Genomic DNA, 21,308 nt, shown 5'->3' on the forward strand with positions numbered 1-21,308 from the left:
AACCCAGACATCCCAGACAAAACTTTAGGACAGCAGATCCCCGCCGTGGCCTATTTGCTAGTTCTGCTGCCTCTCTAAGTTCGGTGGCTGCTGCCTTCTGGTAGGGGAGGTGACCACCTTCTCCTCCTCCACTTAGGTTCCCCTAGAGTAAAAGGAGCAAAGTTCCCTGAACCCCACAGAGGTCCCCCCAACAGACACCCATTGCAGCATTGGATGGAAGGGATTCACTTTCACAACCTTCCCCTACAGCCTCCACCTGGTGCTGGTCACACACCCCCTGGCCAGTCGTGTTGCTGTCCTGTACTGAAATCTGTTCATTCAAATGTCCTGGCTCCGGGTGACCCACTACTAAACCTTGTGGTGCTGTGGACACAACTTTGGAAGCAGCTTCCCAGTCAATTCGCTGTTGGCTCCCCCACCTGGGAATGCCTCTAGTTCACCACTGGGAGTGTTTACTTCCCCAGGCTGCCCAATACTTCCCAATAGAGGGGAATCCATTTGGTAGACTGATAGACTAGCCTGGGATCTGCTCACTCCGGTCCTGGGTTCAACCTCTTGCCCATGTGGTGAGAATCCCAGCCCTGGCTTCACAGGACCCCTCGAGCCCCACTCCATCCCCTCTGAGCTGAGTTTGGACCTCCCTCCCCCATCTGCTCTAACACACCTGCTATGGCCAGCTGCAAGAGGGGTCCCCATCCCTTTCTTACTGGTCTGCCACAGCCCTGAACTGATGAGTTTGAAACACCCTCCCCTTCTCCTTCTCCCACAAAATGCCTGCTTCCAGCCCTGCTGACTGGAAGGGGGAGGCTCCCTCTTCCTCCTCCCCCCCCTTCCCGGTTCTCACCAGTCTACTACCATGTGGTGCCATGACTCTGAGAGAGCAAAGTTTGCTGTGCTGCTGTTCCTGCTGCTCCACCTGGTCCAGGTAAAAGAAGGCTTTTCCTGCACCAATGTAGTCTCCCCTCTCCCACAGCAAGTCACTCTCACACTCAGCCATCTATCTATCCCCTGAATGGGCCACACGCCTTTTCCTACACGCCAGACAGCAGCTGCCACCACTTACTATGCAGTGAGATCATTCTCTGGTAGCTGCCTAATTGGAAGTTCCATTGGCACCTTACAAACAGTAGGAGATAACTCCACTCCAGCGCCTTATCCAGCATTCTTTCTTGACAAAGTAGGCTCCAATGTCTAGGGCTGCTTGTTAAACTGTTGCTGAGCACATAATGGCGACCATGTTTTGTCTATGCTGTCATTTCAGTTCCCGTGCTCATTACTTTGTATAGACATTTAGGCTGTCTTGACTGTGAAAAGCAGCTGCTATGGAAAACTCTAAAGACTAACACGTTATTGTTATGCTTTATTCAGTCTCTAAAACTCAAGAAATTCAGATCACTTGTATAGATTCCAACAGGCAAAAGGTACCTATTGCCAGATTATGAATCATCATGTTACTGCTTTTTTCCTTAGCGCTTTGTATGTGACTTTCTTCACTTTTGTGTTTGCAGGTACCTGTTTGCATTGCAAGTGAAGCAAGACCTGGTAGAAGGCAGGCTAACATGTAATGACACCAGTGCTGCACTCTTAATCTCACACATAGTACAGTGTAAGTTCTGCTTTTTTCCCCTCCTTATAGAAACAGAAACGGGTTGGTGGGCAGGAGATGCTTTGTCAGGCTGTTAATCAGTAGTTGCCTGTGAACATATCTTCAGCATGTTAAACTGTACAGTACAGCATAAAAAGGCTTTACAAAGGCTACATGTTTTGTGTGGCACTGTGTGTGTGTGTGTGTGTATTTATATACATTTTATTATTTCAAGTAAAGAACAGGTGCTCAGAAATATCCTGGGCATTGAATCTGTATTTTGCTGTTTGTTTGCATTTTCAAAGAGCTGTGCTTGACAGCCTGCCAGGACTCTGCAAGGAGCAGTTTCTGCAGAGTGGCAAATGGGTTGAATTCTTCAACTGAATTCCTGTTTTGTTTTATAATTTATATTTAACTTTTTAACATGTCAGTAGAGTATACGATTCCTGGAGAGCTGTGTAGTGTCTAGAACAGAGTAAATAAATATGCTTAGAATGACAGACTAAATCATAGTCCTGATGGAAGTGATAGGAGGAGAAAAAACAATAGCTTTTAACTTGTTTTTATACAGACACATGAGAAAAAAGAATGTTTGTTCAGATCATACTTTCACTCATATCAGCATGTCAAAACTACTTTTGTCCTCCAGATATAAAAAGTAATCACTTAAAAGGGAATTCCTTTTTTTCCATTTCAAGAATTTATGAAAACCCATATCTAGAATAATGTTATAAAAATCGGCTTTGAAGGATATATAGATTGTGCCAGAAATGTTTAGCCATAATAGATCATCACTTTGAATTGCCATTGTAAAATTCAGCACTGCATATTTGTACTCACACACAGCCAAACATAAATAGAATCTTAGTTAACAAAAATTTTCAAAATTCTTTAGAGGTATATCCCTGGTAAAGATGGGTAGATCTCTCTATTCTGTGTTGTAGGTGAGCTGTTTCTTCCCATTATTACTGTTTGGACCGAAAGCATATGCCAACAGCTCTCCATTCACTTTGGCCTCCAACGACCTGTATGACTGAGCAGTAGTGAGAGACGAAATAAATAAAAAGAGCAGCCTCAGTGAAATTCTATATCCCTGGGACCATTTTGAAGCTGAATGTTTTTGCAGCCCAGACTTTAAGGGGAAAAAAATTCAACCTTTAAAAGGAAAAAGCTTTTCATACGTGGTTCCAAAAGGGACTGAGTCTCAACAGAATTGTAACAGAAGCAGCTGGTGAACAAGTACATAACTTTTTATTTTCTCAGCAACTGTGTTTACGCTTCTCAGGAAGCTGGGAGGAGTTTTGTCTGGAAGGTCAGTCCCTGCCTTCTGACTTCAGCCATGAACCAAAGCAGAGTTTACGGCCAGCTCCAGCTCTAACTGAGAGACTGTAAACGTGAAAAGAGAGTTATTCGAATAATTGTCCTTCTGGGTGCTCCACTTCAGATGTGCATGTTCCCCTATGGTGGGATCCCTGTGGTACAACCTTGCACTGTGGTAGCTCTCTCTCAATGCTTTGTTAGTGAGAGGCAGAAACCCCCCTCCAGGTGCTGCTGTCACTCAACACAACAGCATGTGGAGCCCCGCACCCAGCGAGATTGCATGAATGCTCCCAAAGCCACTCACGAATCTGACAGAGAAAGACACCAGCCCATTCCCCACAGCTTCCCAGCCTTGTATCCCAGAGCTATACCATCTTGCCCTGGCCAGAAACCTGACCAGTGTAAGTTTACTGTAATGGGTAGGAATGTAGATGTAGAGAGGACATGCACCAGCCTTTGTACCTGGCTTGAGATTTCCCAAGCACTTCAACCAAACCACGCTGTTTTAAGTAAAATATAAAACACACACACACAAATATAAAAAATAAATAAATAAATATAAAATATAAAACTCTACAGAAAGATAGAGTTTAAGTGATTTATAAGTAGCAGGCACTAAAGGTCAGAGATAGTTACCAAAAGAAAAAAGTAAGCATACAGTCTAAATCTTAAACCCTGTTAGACTAGGTTGTATTTGGATCAAGCAATTTTCTCACCCCAATGGATGTTACAGTTCTTAATACACAGATTTACCCCTTTTAAGCCTGCAACCAGTCTCCTCAGTTCAAGTCTTTGTCTTCGCAGCATTCTTGTTGCTTCCAGCATAGATGGGGAAGGAGAAAGGCCAAGGCATGATGCCACTGTCCGCTGTTTTGTATCCTCAGTCCATGTACCTGGAAAACACTAGCTCAGACATTTCCTGGTGGGCTTTGCTGAGTCACAGGGTTGAGCAATCCCCCATTGTGTGATGCTTGGGCAGCCCTGTTACATTACAGTAAATCCCTTGTTTATAACTTCCCTGCTGATTAATGGTTGCTTAACACCCTCCTGAGAGTGGATCACCATCTACCAGTAGAGACTCTCAAACTTACAACATATTTCAGCAACAACCATACAGCAAAATTTCATAACTTCATACACACTGAGCATATACATATTTGGACAGAACAACTGGTTTCATCAGATCATTACCTTTCATATGATAACTTACATGGCACACTTTATATGAAATATATCAAAGCTATATGATGGGTGAATATGAGAGTCCCAGGGGGCTGCTTTGAGGTATAGAGCTCCACAGCTCCTGATCGGAGATTTTGGGTAGCAGTGTCTGCATGGTCTCCTCCTGCATACTCAGTATGCCATTGTGCTCTGATCAGAGGGCATGCAAGGCAGGGCGGACCTGCCACCATTCCAATTCCTTCTCGACTGCTCTGCAGTGTCTGGGATAGCTTACCCCTAGTCCTAGCTACCTTCCGTGCATTATTCTTAAGTTTTTCATCTTTATTATCTTTTTTTTTTTTTTTTTTAATTTTTAACTTTCCTTCCACAATTTTCGTGTGGATTTTTTGGGGGAGGAGGCTCCTCCCTTCTTTTTGTGGTCCCCCACCCATAGGGCCTCTCTGTTGGTTGTAGCCTTCTGTTCCTTTCTTCTTGATGGGTACGCCCCAAGCCCTGAGTTTTAAATCCTGTCATACCTGTAGAAAGTCTTTTCCCTTCACCAGTGGTCATTCAAGCAGTCTCTGCTGTCTGGGGAGACACATCCCTTCAAGGTTTCAAGCTCTGCATAGGATTTGGGAGTAGATCCAGGAAGCTGAGCGAAGACAGACTTAAGCTGCTCCTCATAGAGACCCTCCCACAACTTGACTCCCCATGATGATGCCCTGCTAGAGCCAGTGAAAACAGTATGACAGTCACCAGCCGTTGTCCCATGCACTTTCAAAAGAGCAGACAAGAAATATTAGGTATCCTCCAAGGGTGCAGAATAACTATTCACCCATCTTGTCTCAAATTCCTTAATGGTTGATGCTGTAAATAAAGAAAACAATCAGCACCATTCCAGACCCAAACTACACAATGAAGAGCATAAATGGCTGGACCTTTTGGGGCCTAAAAGTTACTCTCTGTCTGCTTAGGATTCAGGGAAGCAAATTACCACACCCTGAGTACTAAATACAACTACACAAACTACAGTAAATTCACTCATTTTATTGAATATCTCCTACAAGAACAAAGAGGCCAGTTCCATGCACTCCTCACTGAAGGACAACTAGTGGCCATGGCCTCATTACAGGAAACTTTAGACGGAGCGACACAGCATCCTATTCTATGGCAACAGTCATAATAATGTGCCGTGTGTCCTGGTTTTAGTCCTCTGGTATCCCAAGGGAGATCCAGAACACATTGGAGAATTTTCCTTTTGAGGGCCCCAAACTCTTCAGCAGCAACCTGGATGAATCCTTCCACTCCTTAAGTCTCCAGAATGACTCTGCAATCCTTCGAAATCTACACTCCTGCAACCAAAAAAGATTACAGCAGATCACAAACCGCCCAAAGGTCCATCCCCCACCTCCCCCCAGTCCAGTTTCAAACATATAACAAAGCTGGAAAACTGTCTAAGAAAAGGCCAAAGTTTCAAATGAAAAGACCATCAACCTCCATCTCTCAGGTCACCTGGCCACCAGTCTCCACCAGGTGACCATTTGGATATATTGACGAGAACCACGATCACTCTGCCATCTGGATCTTGCACTGTACCACTCCTCTATTTCCCACTTCCCACCTTATGGGGGATTATCGTTTGCATTTCAAACATTCAATGGAACAAATCACATTGGACATCAGAAAAAAGAACAGGAGTACTTATGGCAAACTAACAGACTCCAACGAGAGACTGCTGAATTGGAATTAATTTGCAAACTGGATACAATTAACTTAGGCTTGAATAAAGACTGGGAGTGCATGTGTCATTACACAAAGTAAAACTATTTCCCCATGTTTATTCCCCCCTCTCCCCACTGTTCCTCACACGTTCTTGTCAACTGCTGGAAATGGCCCACCTTGATTATCACTACAAAAGGTTTTTTCCCTCCTGCTGGTAATAGCTCACCTTACCTGATCACTCTTGTTACAGTGTGTATGGTAACACCCATTGTTTCATGTTCTCTGTGTATATAAATCTCCCCACTGTATTTTCCACTGCATGCATCTGATGAAGTGAGCTGTAGCTCACGAAAGTTTATGCTCAAATAAATTTGTTAGTCTCTAAGGTGCCACAAGTACTCCTTTTCTTTTTGCAGATACAGACTAACATGGCTGCTACTCTGAAATTGGACATCAGAGTACACCATTCACTTCAGCTCTATCCCTCCCCACCACCCACCCTCCCTGTCCCTCTATAGGGCCCATTTCACCAACGTCTCCGAAGACAGGAAGTGAAATCCTTTCTAGAACTGGGGGTGGTTGAATCAATTCCCTCTCCATACATAGGGAGAGTATTCTACTCCAGATACATCCTCATTCCCAAGAAGAAAGGGAAATGGAGACTGATATTGAACACATTTATTCAGACTCAGACACTGCAGATGGTAACCTTAGCAGCAATTATACCGTCTCTAAATCCAGAGGATGTGTTAGAGGCCCTCATCCTCCAGGATGAGTACTTTGTAATGCATCCCTCTCACAAACACTTTCTGGACCAGGAACATTATCAATATCAGGTACTTACATTCGACCTCTTGATTACCCCGAGAGTCTTCACAAAGGTTCTTCCAGTGGTGGCTGCCCAGCTAAGAGAATTGAGAGTGGTGGTCTTTTCCTACCTATACAACTTGGCTCCTCAAAGGCCAATCCTACGACGAGGTACAGTCAGCAGTCAGAAAGGTTCTAGTCCTGTTCAACACACTGGAACTAAGACTCAACACACAAAAGCCCTTTGATACCCACCCAGTGTATCAAGTTTATAGGAGTCACCCTGGACTCCTGAACACTCAGGGCCTACTTACCATTAGATTGATTCATCACCTGGCTTCAGTTACGTCCTCAAACATCAGCAAAAACGTACCTGCACTTGTTGGGTCACATGGCAGGCTGCATATTCATGACGCCTCATGCCAGATTATGTTCCTGATGCCTTCAGGACTGTCTGTATGCGCAAAAAGCACAGCCTAAACAAACGAGTATCCATTCCCCAAAAAGTCATCAAGCCTTTTGATTGGCGGAAGGATCCCTGCTAGACTTGTGTGGGAGGTTCTTTTCATTCATCCATCCATCCTCAAAACCTTGAAAACCTTACAGTACAGGGCAAGTGGACCCCTCAGGAATCTGCCTTTCACATCCTTCTTCTTGAGCTTAAAGCAGTTTGGTATGCATGCAACCCATTTTCTACCCATAATCAAAGATTATCCAGTCAGGGTCATGATGGATGACAGAACAACAATGTATTACATCAACTGCCAATGAGGAGCAAGATCCCTATCCTTGTGCACAGAAGAAGTAAAACTTGGAAACTGGTGCATAGCCAACCAGATCAACATCTCAGCCGCATACGTACCTTGTCTACAGAACACCATAGCCAACAAGAAATTTTTGCCAAGAGCACAAGTGGGAACTGAGCAATCTGACCCTATAGGAGATATTCTTCACTGGGAGCTTCCCAGAGTTAGACTTCTTTGGAACATCATTCAACAAGATGTTTCACAAGATCTACTCAAAGGGAGGACATGGCTGCAATTGCCTAGGAGATGCTTTCCTTAGTTCATGACCACGATCCCCACTGTATGCATATTCCGCCCATCCCCTCACACTGTTGCTTCCCAAAGTCCTAAAAATGATAAAACGCAGGCAAAGTGAAAATCATCCTGATAGTGACATCCTGGCCTGAACAGGTATGGTTCCCAGATCTGATTCACCTATCACTTTTTCAGTAACGGAGATATCCAGACTTGCTGACTAAAGAATCAGGGAAAACTATTTGCCCCAATCTTTCCACACTACCTTTCAAGGCCTGGCTCCTGGATGATTGTTGAGCATAGAAATGGATTGCTCATTTGAAGTGCAGAATATGTTGTTGAACAGTAGGAAACCATCCACAAGGAAGATCTTCATAAATGGAAACCACTCCAGTTCAGGTGCATCCAGCATGGTTTGTCTCCCTCTGATTCCCACTAAACACACATTTTAGACTACCTGTTAAGTTTAAAGACCTTGGTTTGTCACTGAGTCCATCCAGGTCACCTGTTGCAGCCTCCAACTTACCTGTTGTGTGTTCTCTGTTTTTGCATATCCTACAACCTCTAGATTCATTGAAGGACTGGCCAACATTTTTCCACAATTTGGCCTACTCCGGTTTGGGACCTTAATCTTATCTCAGTGCACTGATGAGACCATCCTTCAAGCCCTTAGCAGAGTGCTCTCTCCTGCACTAATCTTTGAAATCCTCTTTTCACAGAGCTATTATGTCAGCTAGAAGAGTAAGGAAATTCTTAGCCCTTACAGCAGATTGACCTTACACCGTTTTTTATTGGGACGAAGTGGGACATCCTCGTTTTCTCCCCAATATCTCCTCAGACTTCCACATTAATCAGGACATACAATTACCCATCTTCTAAACTGCACAACTATAGATAAAATGCTAGTCCACACACTTTGGATGTCAGGAGGTCACTAGCTTTCCATCTAGAAAGAACTAGACCCTTCAGAGCCTCTTCTAGACTTTTTGTCTCCTTTGCAGACAGAATGAAGGGACCCCCTATTTCTGCCCAAAGACTACCGAAATGGGTCTTAGGATGTATTTTATCCTACTGTGAACTCTCTTATATGCATCCTTCCACCAGGGTGACTGCCCATTCCATCATAACCCTAGTCTGCCTCTATTGCTTTGCTCAAGAATGTCCTCTCAAAGACATTTGTAAATTTGCCACCTGATCATCTGTTCACACCTTTTCCCAGCACTACATCATAGGGTATGCTTCCAGATCTGATGCAGCCTTTTGGATGTCTGTTGTCCAATCTGTACTAGATAGAACTCATCAGCACCCACCCTCTCAGTTTGGGCACTGCTCAGGAGTTAGGTGAAGTGGAGCTCCCATAAGGACAATTACTCAAAGAAAGAGAGGTTGGTTACTTGTAAAGTAACTTGAGTTCATCGACATACTTTCTTCCTATGGGTGTTCTATTACCCATTCTCCTTCCCCTCTACTTCAAAGATCTGTCATTAGGCTGGATTTTGCAGTGGAGCGGGAACTCTTTTAAAGCCCTCACCGGAAATAGAAAAGAATTGATTGTAGAGTTAGGATATAAACAAGGAAAGATAAGTTGTGCAGCCTATAACCAGAAGACTAAGTAGGATAGAATGATCCATAGGATTAAAGCCATGCTAAGAGCAAGTTGAACGAGATGAGAGATCTGTCATCACAGGCAAGGAGTAAAATATTTACTCTTTTAGCCTGTTCATCATTAAAAAGAGATTTGCTAAGGGACAGAAAAACCTAAATTGATTGAGCCTTAGTGAACTGTTCCTCTTTCCCACCAGACTAAGACTGTGGTGTATGCAACAGAGTTTTTTAATTGCTAGAAGAAGCCGGTTCTTTTTTTTCACTGAAAAAGTCTTAAATAACATTTGATTAGGACTTCTCTGCAGATGAAGGTCTGGGTGTTGATTAAACTAGATGGGATTTTCCATATTGTTTTATATATATAAAATTATAATTTTAATTGTGCTTGTGGGATTTTTTTTATTATTATATGTGACGAATACCTGAAAGGTGTATGTATTTCCTTTTAAAAACAAATTTTCTGCTTGTTTTTTTTTTTAACTGAGAAATATCAGAAATGTGAACTCTGGTTACATTGATTTTGGTGGATGTCTTATATTGGAGACAAGGTGGTCAGAGAATGTATATTGTTCATTTCTCCACCTACATTGGAGGGTTTGTGGTGTTGAATCTGTACCAAAGATTTCTTTTTTTTTTTTTTCAAAATGTTAAGTAGTCATTGCAGTGAAATAGTTATGAACAAAAATAAGACAAAGTTTTAAACAGTTTTTAAACTAAAAATCCCTTTTCTCAGTTGTACCAGTTTCACTCCTTTGCCTCTGATAATGTTATTTAACTAGATCTTTAATAATTATAGAGTCTCCTAGTCTAGACAGAACCTACATTTCTGACAAGTTGAACATTTTAAAAATGTCTTTTATGCTAAAAATGTGTAGGTTCCTGTATAATATTAGGAAGTTGTGCTCTGAAAGAGGCTCAGTCACTGAGGGAATGAGATTCCAGAACCCTTTGTATTATCTTAAACTGGCAGAGTTTGATGTGAATGGGATTTATTTCTCTTTCCCTAGTCCTGGATCTGTCTATTATGTTTAGAATTAACACATAGGAGTCTGATTTATGAACCCCTAAACTGTGTTTAATATTATACTTGCATGTTATTTCTAATGGACTAGAGTTTAATATTGTCTGTTCCCATCTACAAGTGACCAAAATCCTGTATAATTATCTCACCTCCCCAGTGTAATAGTAGAGTTTCCAAATTTGTTGTGCTAGCAAGCCCTCCTAGGACCACATGTGACTATAGTTCTCACTGAAGATATCTTGTATCTCCTAAAATGTTTTCTGTGAGAATTGGCCCTGATAGTTCCTATAATGGGATCTCATCTGCTTTGCTCAATATTGTATTTAAATGGTCTCTGACATTTATTTATTGGCTAAAAAATTATTCGATGTATTTTTCCGAATAAATATAAAATCAGCAGCTGCTGACAGCAATGATATAAGAGCGGAAAGAGCAGGGAGGCAAGAGGTGAAGAATGGCGTTGTATCATCATGCTGTGTGCATCCGCCTCTGCATAACGGGTCTTTGCATGATGGGTTTCTGTTTCCAGGAATCCCTGCCAAAGATGTACCTATCACAGAGGATCTTCACTGATGTTACAGCCTGCTGTTAATACAAAATCCTATTTTGAGAGCAGCAAATGGGTTATATTAAAATTAACATATATCTTACAAAACAGATTATTTCATATGAAAGATGCTACATAAAATATCTCAGAACACAATAGAAAGTGTGTTAGAACAGAGAATGCTGCATATGCTTTAGTACTTGGATTCATGCAGAAAGGAAAAATGGGAGCTAAAAGGATGGAGCAGATAAAAAGAGAAGAGCTGAAACGTAAAAGCAATTAGAGATACTAGAAGTACTACTTCAGGCTAGTTACAGCAAGGAGAGAAAGGAACCATGTGCTAATGTGGTAAGAGAAGAGTGAGGTGTAGTTAAAAATCAACCTTTGGCTAAAACGATCAGGAAGGTACTAAAAGAGGGAATGGCTCAGAGGGAAAGTGAGGTCCAGAAAGTGCAGCCCTATCCATAGAGAAACACTAGAAAGGAGTCTTAGATGGAAATAGGAGACTGGGGAGGGAAGGGGGAAAAGTAGGTGGATATGAGGTCAGAGTGAACCGGTCCTGGTGAGTTTTGGAAGCCCCAGAGGGTGATTTGAAATGGATTTGGGGGTGGTAGATGCAGTGCAAGTGGCAGAAGTCATATGGCTGTAGGGAGAGAATAGTCTGGCTGCAATACGTTTGGCCTCTTGAAGTTTAAAGAATGTAGGGCTTTAGGAAAGCCCTACAAAAGGGAATTTTAAGCACTTGCATGGGTGATAAGTAAAATGTGAATGATATTTTCAGAAGAGCCTGGGTCAACTAATGTCAAATTTTCATGATGTTATGGAGATAGTGATAGGCAGTCTTCTTTCTTCCTTAAACATCTTTCCTTTCCTTTTAAATTCAAAGTCAAGGATGACTTTCAAGATTTATGACCTTGGGGACAAAATAGAAACCTGAGCTGTGAGCTACACTTCAAATGTTGATCGGCATAGCTGCATAACTTCTGCTGAGCACTGTAGTTACGCTGACATTAAGTGCTGGTATAGACACAAATAGGTCAACAGAAGATACTTCCATCACCCTAGCTATCGCTCCTCAGGGAGGCGGATTACTGGATGACAGTGACGGGGGAATTCCTTCCCTTGCAATAGGAACTGGAAGCGCCTGCGTTATGGTGCTCCGGCAACAGAGCTGGTGCACTGTAGCTGCACAGCTGTGGCACCCATAGTTCCGATGTGGCCTCCGTGAAAGGGAACAATGGACTTTCTGTGCAGGAGGATTCTCCTTTTTAAAGTATTCAGCAGTGGGAAGAGGTAGAGTATCGAGGAGCTGATGGCACGGCTGGCATGATCTTCTAACGTATCATCTGTTAATTCTTTTCAGAGGTGGAAGTCATAGAATTTATGTCTGCATATGATCCCTGGATTTTAATTTAGTCTCTTTACAAGGAACCGAGTTAGGTATAAAAGATTAGTAAAGCTATACAGCTTGGATATTGGGGTGTCTTGATCTTTCACAGAGGGGTGGACAAAGATCAGTAAGAGCCTTCATTCATTGTACTGTTCCTAGGACCCTGGGGTAATAATGGGAAGAGGGGATATCATTTTACAAAGGAACTGATAGCAGAAACAGGTAAATAAGGTATGATAGAGTAGCAGGCAACATGCTATTAAATATTCTGATTCCCATATGTAGCTTGCCAAAAATAAGCAACTTCCCACTAATGTGGCAGAGCTGAAAAGTAGGTTACATAGCGAACTGTTGTATGCTTGTACTTACAGAACTTCAGCAGTTGGGGGCAACTTCAGTCTGAGAAATGATTTATTATTAAACTCTGTTCACAGAAACAAAATATAACAATAAGCCAGAGAAAAATGAAAAATACTGGATGTTTTGAAGTACTGCAAAATACGAAACAGACAAATGCTTCATAAATCTCTGGGTTGCAATATATGTATGTATTTAAAAACAAAGAAACCACCCCAAAAATGTGTCTGTCTTCGAATTTGGCATAATTGCATAAAACTTTGGGAGTGGAGTTCAGGGAAAGAAATGAACATTTGTTGTTGTGTTGAGTGCCACAATGACCTTGACAGAAGCTGATCTGCTCCAGTGAAATGTTCATCAGCAAATGGAAGCCCCTCCACCAATCCTTACCACACACCCAAATCAATACATCTTTGAAATTATTTCATTTGTTTTTTTAAAATCTATGTATAGGGTTGTGGGGAATGGGAGAACCCTTACTCTTGGGCTACTTCTCATTGTTTCAGTTACCTATAAAGACAATAAGGAATATGTGGAACATACAATAATGAAAATGAGTTATGAAACCATGTTGCAGATTTGGACAAACATACTTTTATTACTCTGTCTTTTGGGTTGTCTGAATAATAATACTTTTATTACTCTGTCTTTCGGCTTGTCTGAATTAAAAACAGGGTTTTGATTTTTCTGTCTCTCTCTAGCTGAGATTGGGGATTTTGATGAAACCATAGACCGTGAACACTTAGTGAAGAACAAGTATATACCTCAACAAGAAACATTAGAAGACAAAATCATGGAATTTCACCGCAATCATATGTAAGTCCCAGCTTTTGTTCTTATTAACTTTCCTTTTTTTCCTTCAATGTAATTCTAACTGTGAACATATATTGAGCTTTAGCTATAAAAGATTTTCAGGCCTATGAGTTAGTTACTTTTTGCCCTTTCGTGTCAATGTACAAGATGTTTAAAGAGCATTGGTTGATTTTGATTTTCTTTCTAGCATTCAATTATTTTGTCAGCCTGTTTCACACACAAGAATTGTCATTGAATATATCTTTCACTTCCATAGATGGGTGTCAAAGGGCTCAAAAAATAAATTTCAGGGGAAGCTTGTGAGCCGGGGGGAATCTGAGAGGTCCTCTGAATAGAAATGGGAGATTAGGTATCATATAACCTGAAGAAGCAATGCGTCTTAGAAGGGAGTTAAGAGATTGAGGATCAGTTAGGAGCAGAATGGCTGGAATTTCTGCTTCTAAGAACCATTCAGAACTCAAGCCATTGCATTTTGAATTAAGTGAGGTTTGGGGTTTATCGTTCGTGGGTTTTGTAACAACAATTATGTTAATCAGGACTGTATGATTTAATATGAAGAATTTAACATTTATGGTGCCCAAAATGTATGTTCACTGCCCTCAATGTCTTTCATCTTATTCCTTTGCACATTTCCTTTCTCCTACCCAATTATATAGTAGGCAATATTCATATAATCTTTTACTTTCATGAGCCCAGTAAGCCATATAATTTACTGTTCTGTTGGAATAATGTATATAAAATTCTGTTCGAGTTAGTGGTTGAAGATACACGCAATCAACCAGCAAAAATTCTTTGTGTACATGACTGTTTTTGTGTCCTCCCACACTATTATAATTTGGGAGCTAGAATTCTTCATTGAAAGAGCATCTATATTTGTGCTTTTAAGGTGGTATGCCCATGGTAGGGGACCTCTTACTTCATCAGCGGGGAACATGTGATTAAAATGAAAACACGTTAACTGAAATATGTTCTTTTATTTTAGAAAATATAGCAATGCCATAATTGCTAAAACGCTGATGCCCAGAACTCTGCTTCCCTGCTTAATTATATTTTAAGTGAAAACTGGTCACATATCTCTCTGCTTCTAAGGGAGGCTCTTTCAAGTTCTAGTTCTAGCTCTACAGTGCAGACTTCTGTCAGCATACCTTTGTCAGTTAAGGGTATGAATAGCTTTGCCAGCAGTAGCCCCTAGTGTAGAGGCAGCTATACAGACTAAGCTGTGCTTTTACTAGTATAGCTTGTTTCATTCAGGAGGGGTGGTTTCACTATAACAGTACAAAGCACACAGCTAGGAATGCTTTGCTGTCGCAGTATACTGGTGTAGATACACGGGTAAGGAGCTCCTAGTGGAGACATGGGCTCTGTTTGAGATAGACATTACATTTGTAAGTGGCTGTGATTTTGGGTATCTCAGTTTCTGAGTGTCTAACTAGAGACACCATAAATAGGCCTGATTTTCAGAAGATGGATGCTCAACACTTTTGAAAAGATCAGGCTTCTTTGAGGTATCGCAAGTTAGGCCCCAAAAATTTGAGGCATCCAGAATCACTATTTGCTTTTAAAAATCTTGGTCTTTGAGAACAGAGCTATTGTTCTAGCTGCTAGAGATTGGGTGACTTGGAGTGGCCGTATGGATATTATCTAATTAACAGGAACCAGTTTCCATGATGAAATGTCTTTTTGCTCCTTAAAGAAGTAATTTGATTCCAGTTTAATAGATGTGGAGAATTCAAGTCTCTTGGCTTTTCGTTTTTCATTTTTGTTTCTAAAGTGGACAGACACCAGCAGAATCAGATTTCCAGCTACTAGAGATTGCCCGTCGGTTGGAAATGTATGGAATCCGGTTGCATCCAGCAAAGGACAGGGAAGGGACGAAGATCAACCTGGCAGTTGCCAACACAGGCATTCTAGTTTTTCAGGTTAGAGCTGCTCTGATCATGGCTTTAATCTTTAAAACAGACTGTTCTTTTAGCAAAAGCAATTATTATAACAGTGGTGCAGCCTGTGTGTGAAATGTGTCTAGTTTGGTTTACAGCCACCCTCTTGGAAGATTAAGGCTAGCAGGCACCCAGAACCACCAAAATTTCAGGATGCTCCCAGAGTCACTTGCAATGTTGGCCTTAGACCTTTGTAACTGCATAAGGTCCCACACTTCTATGGTCCCCTTACTACCTGCACACACCTACCCTAGCAGCTAGATCTCCACCCCCTGTTTCCAGCCCATAGCCCTGTCTGTTTCCAGCACCAGCTATTGAAGAGACTGACTTCCCTAACTACTCTCCTCCGATCCATGGTCAGAAAGTTACATGTTGACTACAGCTCCTCATTACCCTGATGCACATTGAGGTGGGTCACCTGAGGCCACAGGGCATGATCAATTAGGTCAAGATTTGGTTATGGGCATTTTGAGTAAAAGTCATGGGCAAGTCACGGGCAATAAACAAAAATACATGGCCCGTGACCTGTCCATGACTTTTACTATGAATGCCCCTGACTAAATCTTAGCTGCTCTGGGGGGCCTTAGGGGACCACTGCTTTGGGAGGCCCCAGAGGCCAACAGTTGGCTCCTGCTCCGGCGGTGGGTGCTGCCAAGCAGCTGCTGGTGCGGCTGGCCCCGGGGCCACCCCAGTAGCAGCCACTGTGGCCAGGACCAGCTGCTGTGGTGGCCCTGGGGTCAGCCACACCTGCAGCTCCAGCTGCAGACGTCCCGGAGGTCCCAGAAAGTCACGGAATCCATGACTTCTGTGACAGACTCGCAGCCTTAATCATAAACAGGGAAAGAGGGTCTCAGGCAGGCATGAATTAGCAGGTTTTGGGAGTAGTGAGTATGTGGAGGTGGGGGAGTGGGTGTTAGGAGGTGTGGGGAGTGGGTCAGGAAGAGGTGGGAGAGAACTAGATGGGGCCTTTCCATAGAGTTCCTTGTGTGGGCTTTGCAAAATCTAGGTTAATCCCTAGTTGCTTCTCCCAGTCAGGGCCTTGCAGCAATCTCTTCATTCTACCTTTGCCCAGTCCAGCAAGCCTCTTCCTCCTGTCTCCTTCCCCCCAGCTTCATAGGCCTATCTGACAACCTGACATTCTGGCCCAAAACATCTGACCCTATCTCTGCATCAAAATTGAGGGTTAAAAAATTGAGTAAAATATGTTTTAAAACTTGGGTTACTGCAATTATTAAAATAACTATTCCTTTTAAAAGCAAAACAAAAACCTCAATTTTTGAAAGAAACTCAAAAGTTTCAAGCCTTTTTTTCAAAATAAAGAAATCGATCTTCTAGACCTTTTAAAAAAAAAAATCTCTGAGCCAGCAGTTCCAATGGGGAGACTTTAAGAATAATAAAAAACAAATCCCACCACAAAACTGCACACGTGTCCAAATAGAAAATGTCAGTAAACTCACAACTTGATCACTTGATCAACAATTGAAGGAATGCCTAAGAACAGTGGCTCTCAGCCTTTCCAGACTACTGTACCCCTTTCAGGAGTCTCATTTGTCTTGCGTACCCCAAGTTCCACCTCACTTAAAAACTACTTCCTTACAAAATCACACATAAAAATACAGAAGTGTCACAACACACTATTACTGGAAAATTGCGTATTTTCTCATTTTTACCGTATAATTATAAATCAATTGAAATATAAATATTGTACTTACATATCAGTGTATAGTATATAGAGCAGTATAAACAATACATTGTCTGTATGAAATTTTAGTTTGTACTGACTTCACTAGTACTTTTTACATAGCCTGTTGTAAAACTAGGCAAATATCTAGATGAGTTGATGTACCCCTGGAAGACCTCTGTGTACCCCCAGGAGTACGCATACTCCTGGTTGAGAACCACTGCCTAAGAACATTGAAAGCTGCTAAAAAAGAACATAGACTAAGTAGTTACACATGTGAGCAGCCACATCCACTATATACAAATTTTCCTTAGCCTTGTTTTAAAGCGGTAGGAAGCATTACAAATTAAGGCCCTAATCCTTCAACTAGATGTCTGTGGGAGGATCCCTGCACCTCAGCAAAACATCACTCACTTCACGAGGTCTCTGCATGTGTAGGGGTCCATCTAAGTAGATCCAGTTAAAAGTTCTGGGGGCATGGGCCTGATCCTGGAAAGACATTGAATACAACTGCCATTGACTGTAGCACTTTTTAGTGATCTTGTGTATGACCTCAGTGGGACTCCCCATGATAGGAAGCACTACTCTCAATATTGAGCATTTGCAGGATCAATCCCTAAGGCTCTGAATCGTGCAAAAAAATGTTTCTGTGCAGACTCTTACCCATTTCAGTCAACCCAGACCCACTGTAATCCGTTAGATTCCTTGGCACAAGAGTTCATGCAGTTAGTTCCCTTTGCAGGACTGGCCCTAAATTTCTCCTTTATTGATGTAGGTGAGCAAAATAAACTATAATGATTTTAAAATAAAAAAAGGAAAATAAAGGTTCATTCACAAATCACATAAATGCTGACTGCAAATGTTTATTTTTACTAGAATTTTTTTTAGAACCCATCTGCTGTGCTGTTGAATTTCCTAGCGGAGATGATTGACATTAATATAACTTTGTTAGACAGCAGGCTGATCTAACAAACAGCATCAGGCTTGTATATTTGTCCGATGTGGCAGATACAAAGCAATGTGGTTCTGTACATTTAGGAATCCAGTAGAAACTGCTTTTATAACCATAAGAAACTCTTAAGCAGGTTTATAAGGATATTAGTAATTAAGTTTTTATGACTAAGTTGAAATAGTTAATACTTTAAATCTTCCTCTAATTTTAGCATAGGTTAATTAGAAAATAATGTTCTGCTCAAATGGTGCAATCTGATTGTGAACATACACAAAGCCTTGCGTAGCATGACTCATAGCTCCTGACATATTGCTCCTGAGCACTGTTAAAAGACATTTTTTTGGCTCATCAGATAAACACCATCAAGTAATTTATATATTTTCCTTTTACTTCTATGAGTATATGTTAAAGATTAATACTGCTACTGCTTACTTCTGCATTTTTGTTCCAGATATTTAAAGGGATGCTGATTTTACTGATCAGATAAAAATAGAGTTTGGAAGTTTCTGTAGTGTGTGAGGAATGGAATAGTTTTTAAAATTCTCTGATAACTTATACAGTAAAACATTTAATAAGATCGTACTGTAACATCATCTGGGCAGACTGGGTCGACCTGGGGACACTGATCCTCGCTGGGGTATGTAGGTACTACTGCAATATAAGGCACCCAATCCTGTAATCATTTATGCATGTTCTTAACTCTAAGTACTTGGGTTCAGTGGAATTACTCATGTTCTTAAATTGGGAATGTGTGTAAGTGTTTATGGATTTGGAGCCTAAACAATTAGTAATAGCACTATTACAAGCAAATACATTTTAAACGGTGATTATGCAAAAGTACTTTTGATATCTGTCAAATTTACCTTACAGATGCATGCTTGGAATACTTAAACTCTTCATTTAATCTATAACATGACTTCACTTGGTTTGTCATCTTTAGGGTCACACCAAGATTAATGCCTTCAACTGGGCTAAGGTTCGAAAGCTGAGCTTCAAGAGGAAGCGTTTTCTTATCAAGCTACGGCCTGATGTGAATGTAAGTCCTTGATATTCTTCAAAGAAATTTGAGGATAGAGGTTCTCTGGTAAATTCCTAGAGGGAGACAAAATAGATGTTTGAGTGGCCTGGCTTGTAATCAACGGTATTTTTTTTAATTGGTCATTTACACTTATCTCTGGGGCTAGTGCCTTGATTACGTTTTCTTTCGTGTCCATCTTAAAATTGACATCCACGTTGGGCAGATTCAACGGAGAAGCTAAGAACCGAACGTCCATGAAAGATATCAAGTATTTCCATGGCTGTGGCTCCACGTACTAAAATGTTTGTCTCGATGCCATGCTGAGTAGGTGAGGCTTCCTGTTAAAGCTGGTGAACTCTGTGTAGTGCACGCTCTTAATAATTAACCTCAGATCGATGAGATAGTGATGTTTAACTATGGGAATACGCACCTTTGCTGTGGTGTGCAGTTGTGATCTTCAGTTTCCTAAGATGGAGTGCTTTTGCCATGGTACTGGGAATGGTCAGCAGATCTCCATTCCCAAGCTGTGTTTCTGATTGATGGGACTCTTAGTTCCGAGAGATATCCTGTCACGTATATTGTAATAGTGCACAAAACAAATGTTCTGAGGCTGGTATCAAATCAAATGAAAAGATTTAAAGCAGGAGTAGGGAAGCAGAAATGATTAAATGCTTCTCAGGAAAGGGAAAGGACCCGTTAAGCTAGTTGAAGGGCTTCCCGCAAGACATGCCTTTTAAAATGGCAGTTCAGAAAAGTTACTGTAGTTTATATTTGTATGTCTTGTTCAGGCACTGTGCTTCAAAGAAATATGGATGCTGCTGCCATTCAGTAAAATCCATTTGTTCTTTCCTGGCTGGATGTCACAGGATGGTAAAGTGTCAGCGGGTGGAAATATAAACTAGAATGAGGAGAAAGCACAAGTTATTCTGATTTAGTATACTGCATTCTTAAAATAATTTGAGGAGCCTTGTAATAGGTCTGTTACATGAGACAACAGGAAAAACTGTGGGGAATTGCTCTTTGTTAGTCCTGCTAAGAGTATATAGGAGGTTGTTGCGATGAATGAGAGGGCTCCTTGGGCCAGGAGACCAGTGAGTCAGGAGAGAGAATTTGTAGCATAGCATCAGTGTATATGTCCAGTGTCTTGCTCTCTCATTTGCTCACTCATGTGTAAATAATGCTATTACATCTTTTAGAATTCATTCCAGGACACCTTGGAATTCCTGATGGCCAGTCGGGATTTTTGCAAATCTTTCTGGAAGATCTGTGTAGAACACCATGCCTTTTTCAGGCTTTTTGAGGAGCCCAAGCCAAAGCCTAAACCTGTTCTTTTTACTAGAGGTTCATCATTTAGGTTCAGGTAAGACCTATTTTCCCCTTTCTGTCTCCTGCTATTGTTCCTCTCCGCTATTAAAATCACATTGTCCTTACTTTAATCCTAGATCTTTAATGTTTTTTCTTTGGCGTTGCAAACTGTTGCTTTATGATTGCTAACCCACCTGTTCAACCAGAGTAACAACCATAGTAATGCATGGGAAGCTGTGGAATAAAAGTCTAAATTCCCCTTACAGTAGGTGATGGAAAGTTGCTCCTAAAGGGCTAAGTTCCTTGTAAGCTGCGTGGCTATGCAGCAGCCTATTTAGCACCACGCAGTGCTCAGGGAACCCGCCCTGCCGCGGCCAGGGGAGGGGCACACTGTAGGTGCCAACTTCCCCTGTAGCTGGGGGGTGCATGACCCCCCCGCCCCAGGCCTCCAAGTCCCTGCCCCGCCTCTTCTCTCTCCCGCTCCACCCTCTTCCCGCCTCTTCCCTACTCGTCCCCCTCCCTGCACCCCAACCCTCTGCCTCAGCCCTGAGCCCTCTCCCACACTCCGAACGCCTCGGCCCCAACCCCACCACATGAATTTTGCTATGTGCACCAATATGGAGGTGACGTGTCACGCACCACCTCCATATTGGTGCACTTAACAAAATTCATTCTGTACATTTGTGGGAAAAATTAGATGCAGGGGTTTTCAAACTGGGGGTCGGGATCCCTCAGGGGGTCGTGAGGTTATTATGTGGGGGGTCGCGAGCTGTCAGCCTCCACCCCAAACCCTGCTTTGCCTTCAGCATTTGTAATGGTGTTAAATATATAAAAAAGTGTTTTTAATTTATTAGGGAGGTCGCACTCAAAGGCTTGCTATGTGAAAGGGGTCACCAGTACAAAAGTTTGAGAACCACTGAATTAGAGGGAACGCTGCTAAAGGGTATGGTGAAAAGAAGTCAATAGTGTCCATTGCACTTGTTCCACCCCAACCCCCACAATCCATCTGTGCACCAGACAGGCCCGCTAGTGCTACCTCCTGTGATT

The 21,308-nt window shown here is 41.9% G+C and overlaps 1 protein-coding gene across 6 annotated transcripts in view; it reads left to right on the forward strand.

Moving 5' to 3' along the window:
- FARP1 (FERM, ARH/RhoGEF and pleckstrin domain protein 1) overlaps nucleotides 1-21,308 on the forward strand; it is a 349,582-nt gene that overhangs the window by 243,200 nt on the left and 85,074 nt on the right. For all 6 annotated transcript variants that reach the window (XM_073348144.1, XM_073348134.1, XM_073348154.1 and 3 more), the window contains exons 6-10: nucleotides 1,509-1,606; nucleotides 13,257-13,371; nucleotides 15,140-15,287; nucleotides 18,879-18,974; nucleotides 20,153-20,316. In XM_073348144.1, coding sequence (XP_073204245.1) covers nucleotides 1,509-1,606; nucleotides 13,257-13,371; nucleotides 15,140-15,287; nucleotides 18,879-18,974; nucleotides 20,153-20,316 — 621 coding nt within the window. The remainder of the gene's footprint in view (nucleotides 1-1,508; nucleotides 1,607-13,256; nucleotides 13,372-15,139; nucleotides 15,288-18,878; nucleotides 18,975-20,152; nucleotides 20,317-21,308) is intronic.

This window comes from Lepidochelys kempii, chromosome 1, assembly GCF_965140265.1.
Source record: "Lepidochelys kempii isolate rLepKem1 chromosome 1, rLepKem1.hap2, whole genome shotgun sequence".
Lineage (NCBI taxonomy): Eukaryota > Metazoa > Chordata > Testudines > Cheloniidae > Lepidochelys > Lepidochelys kempii.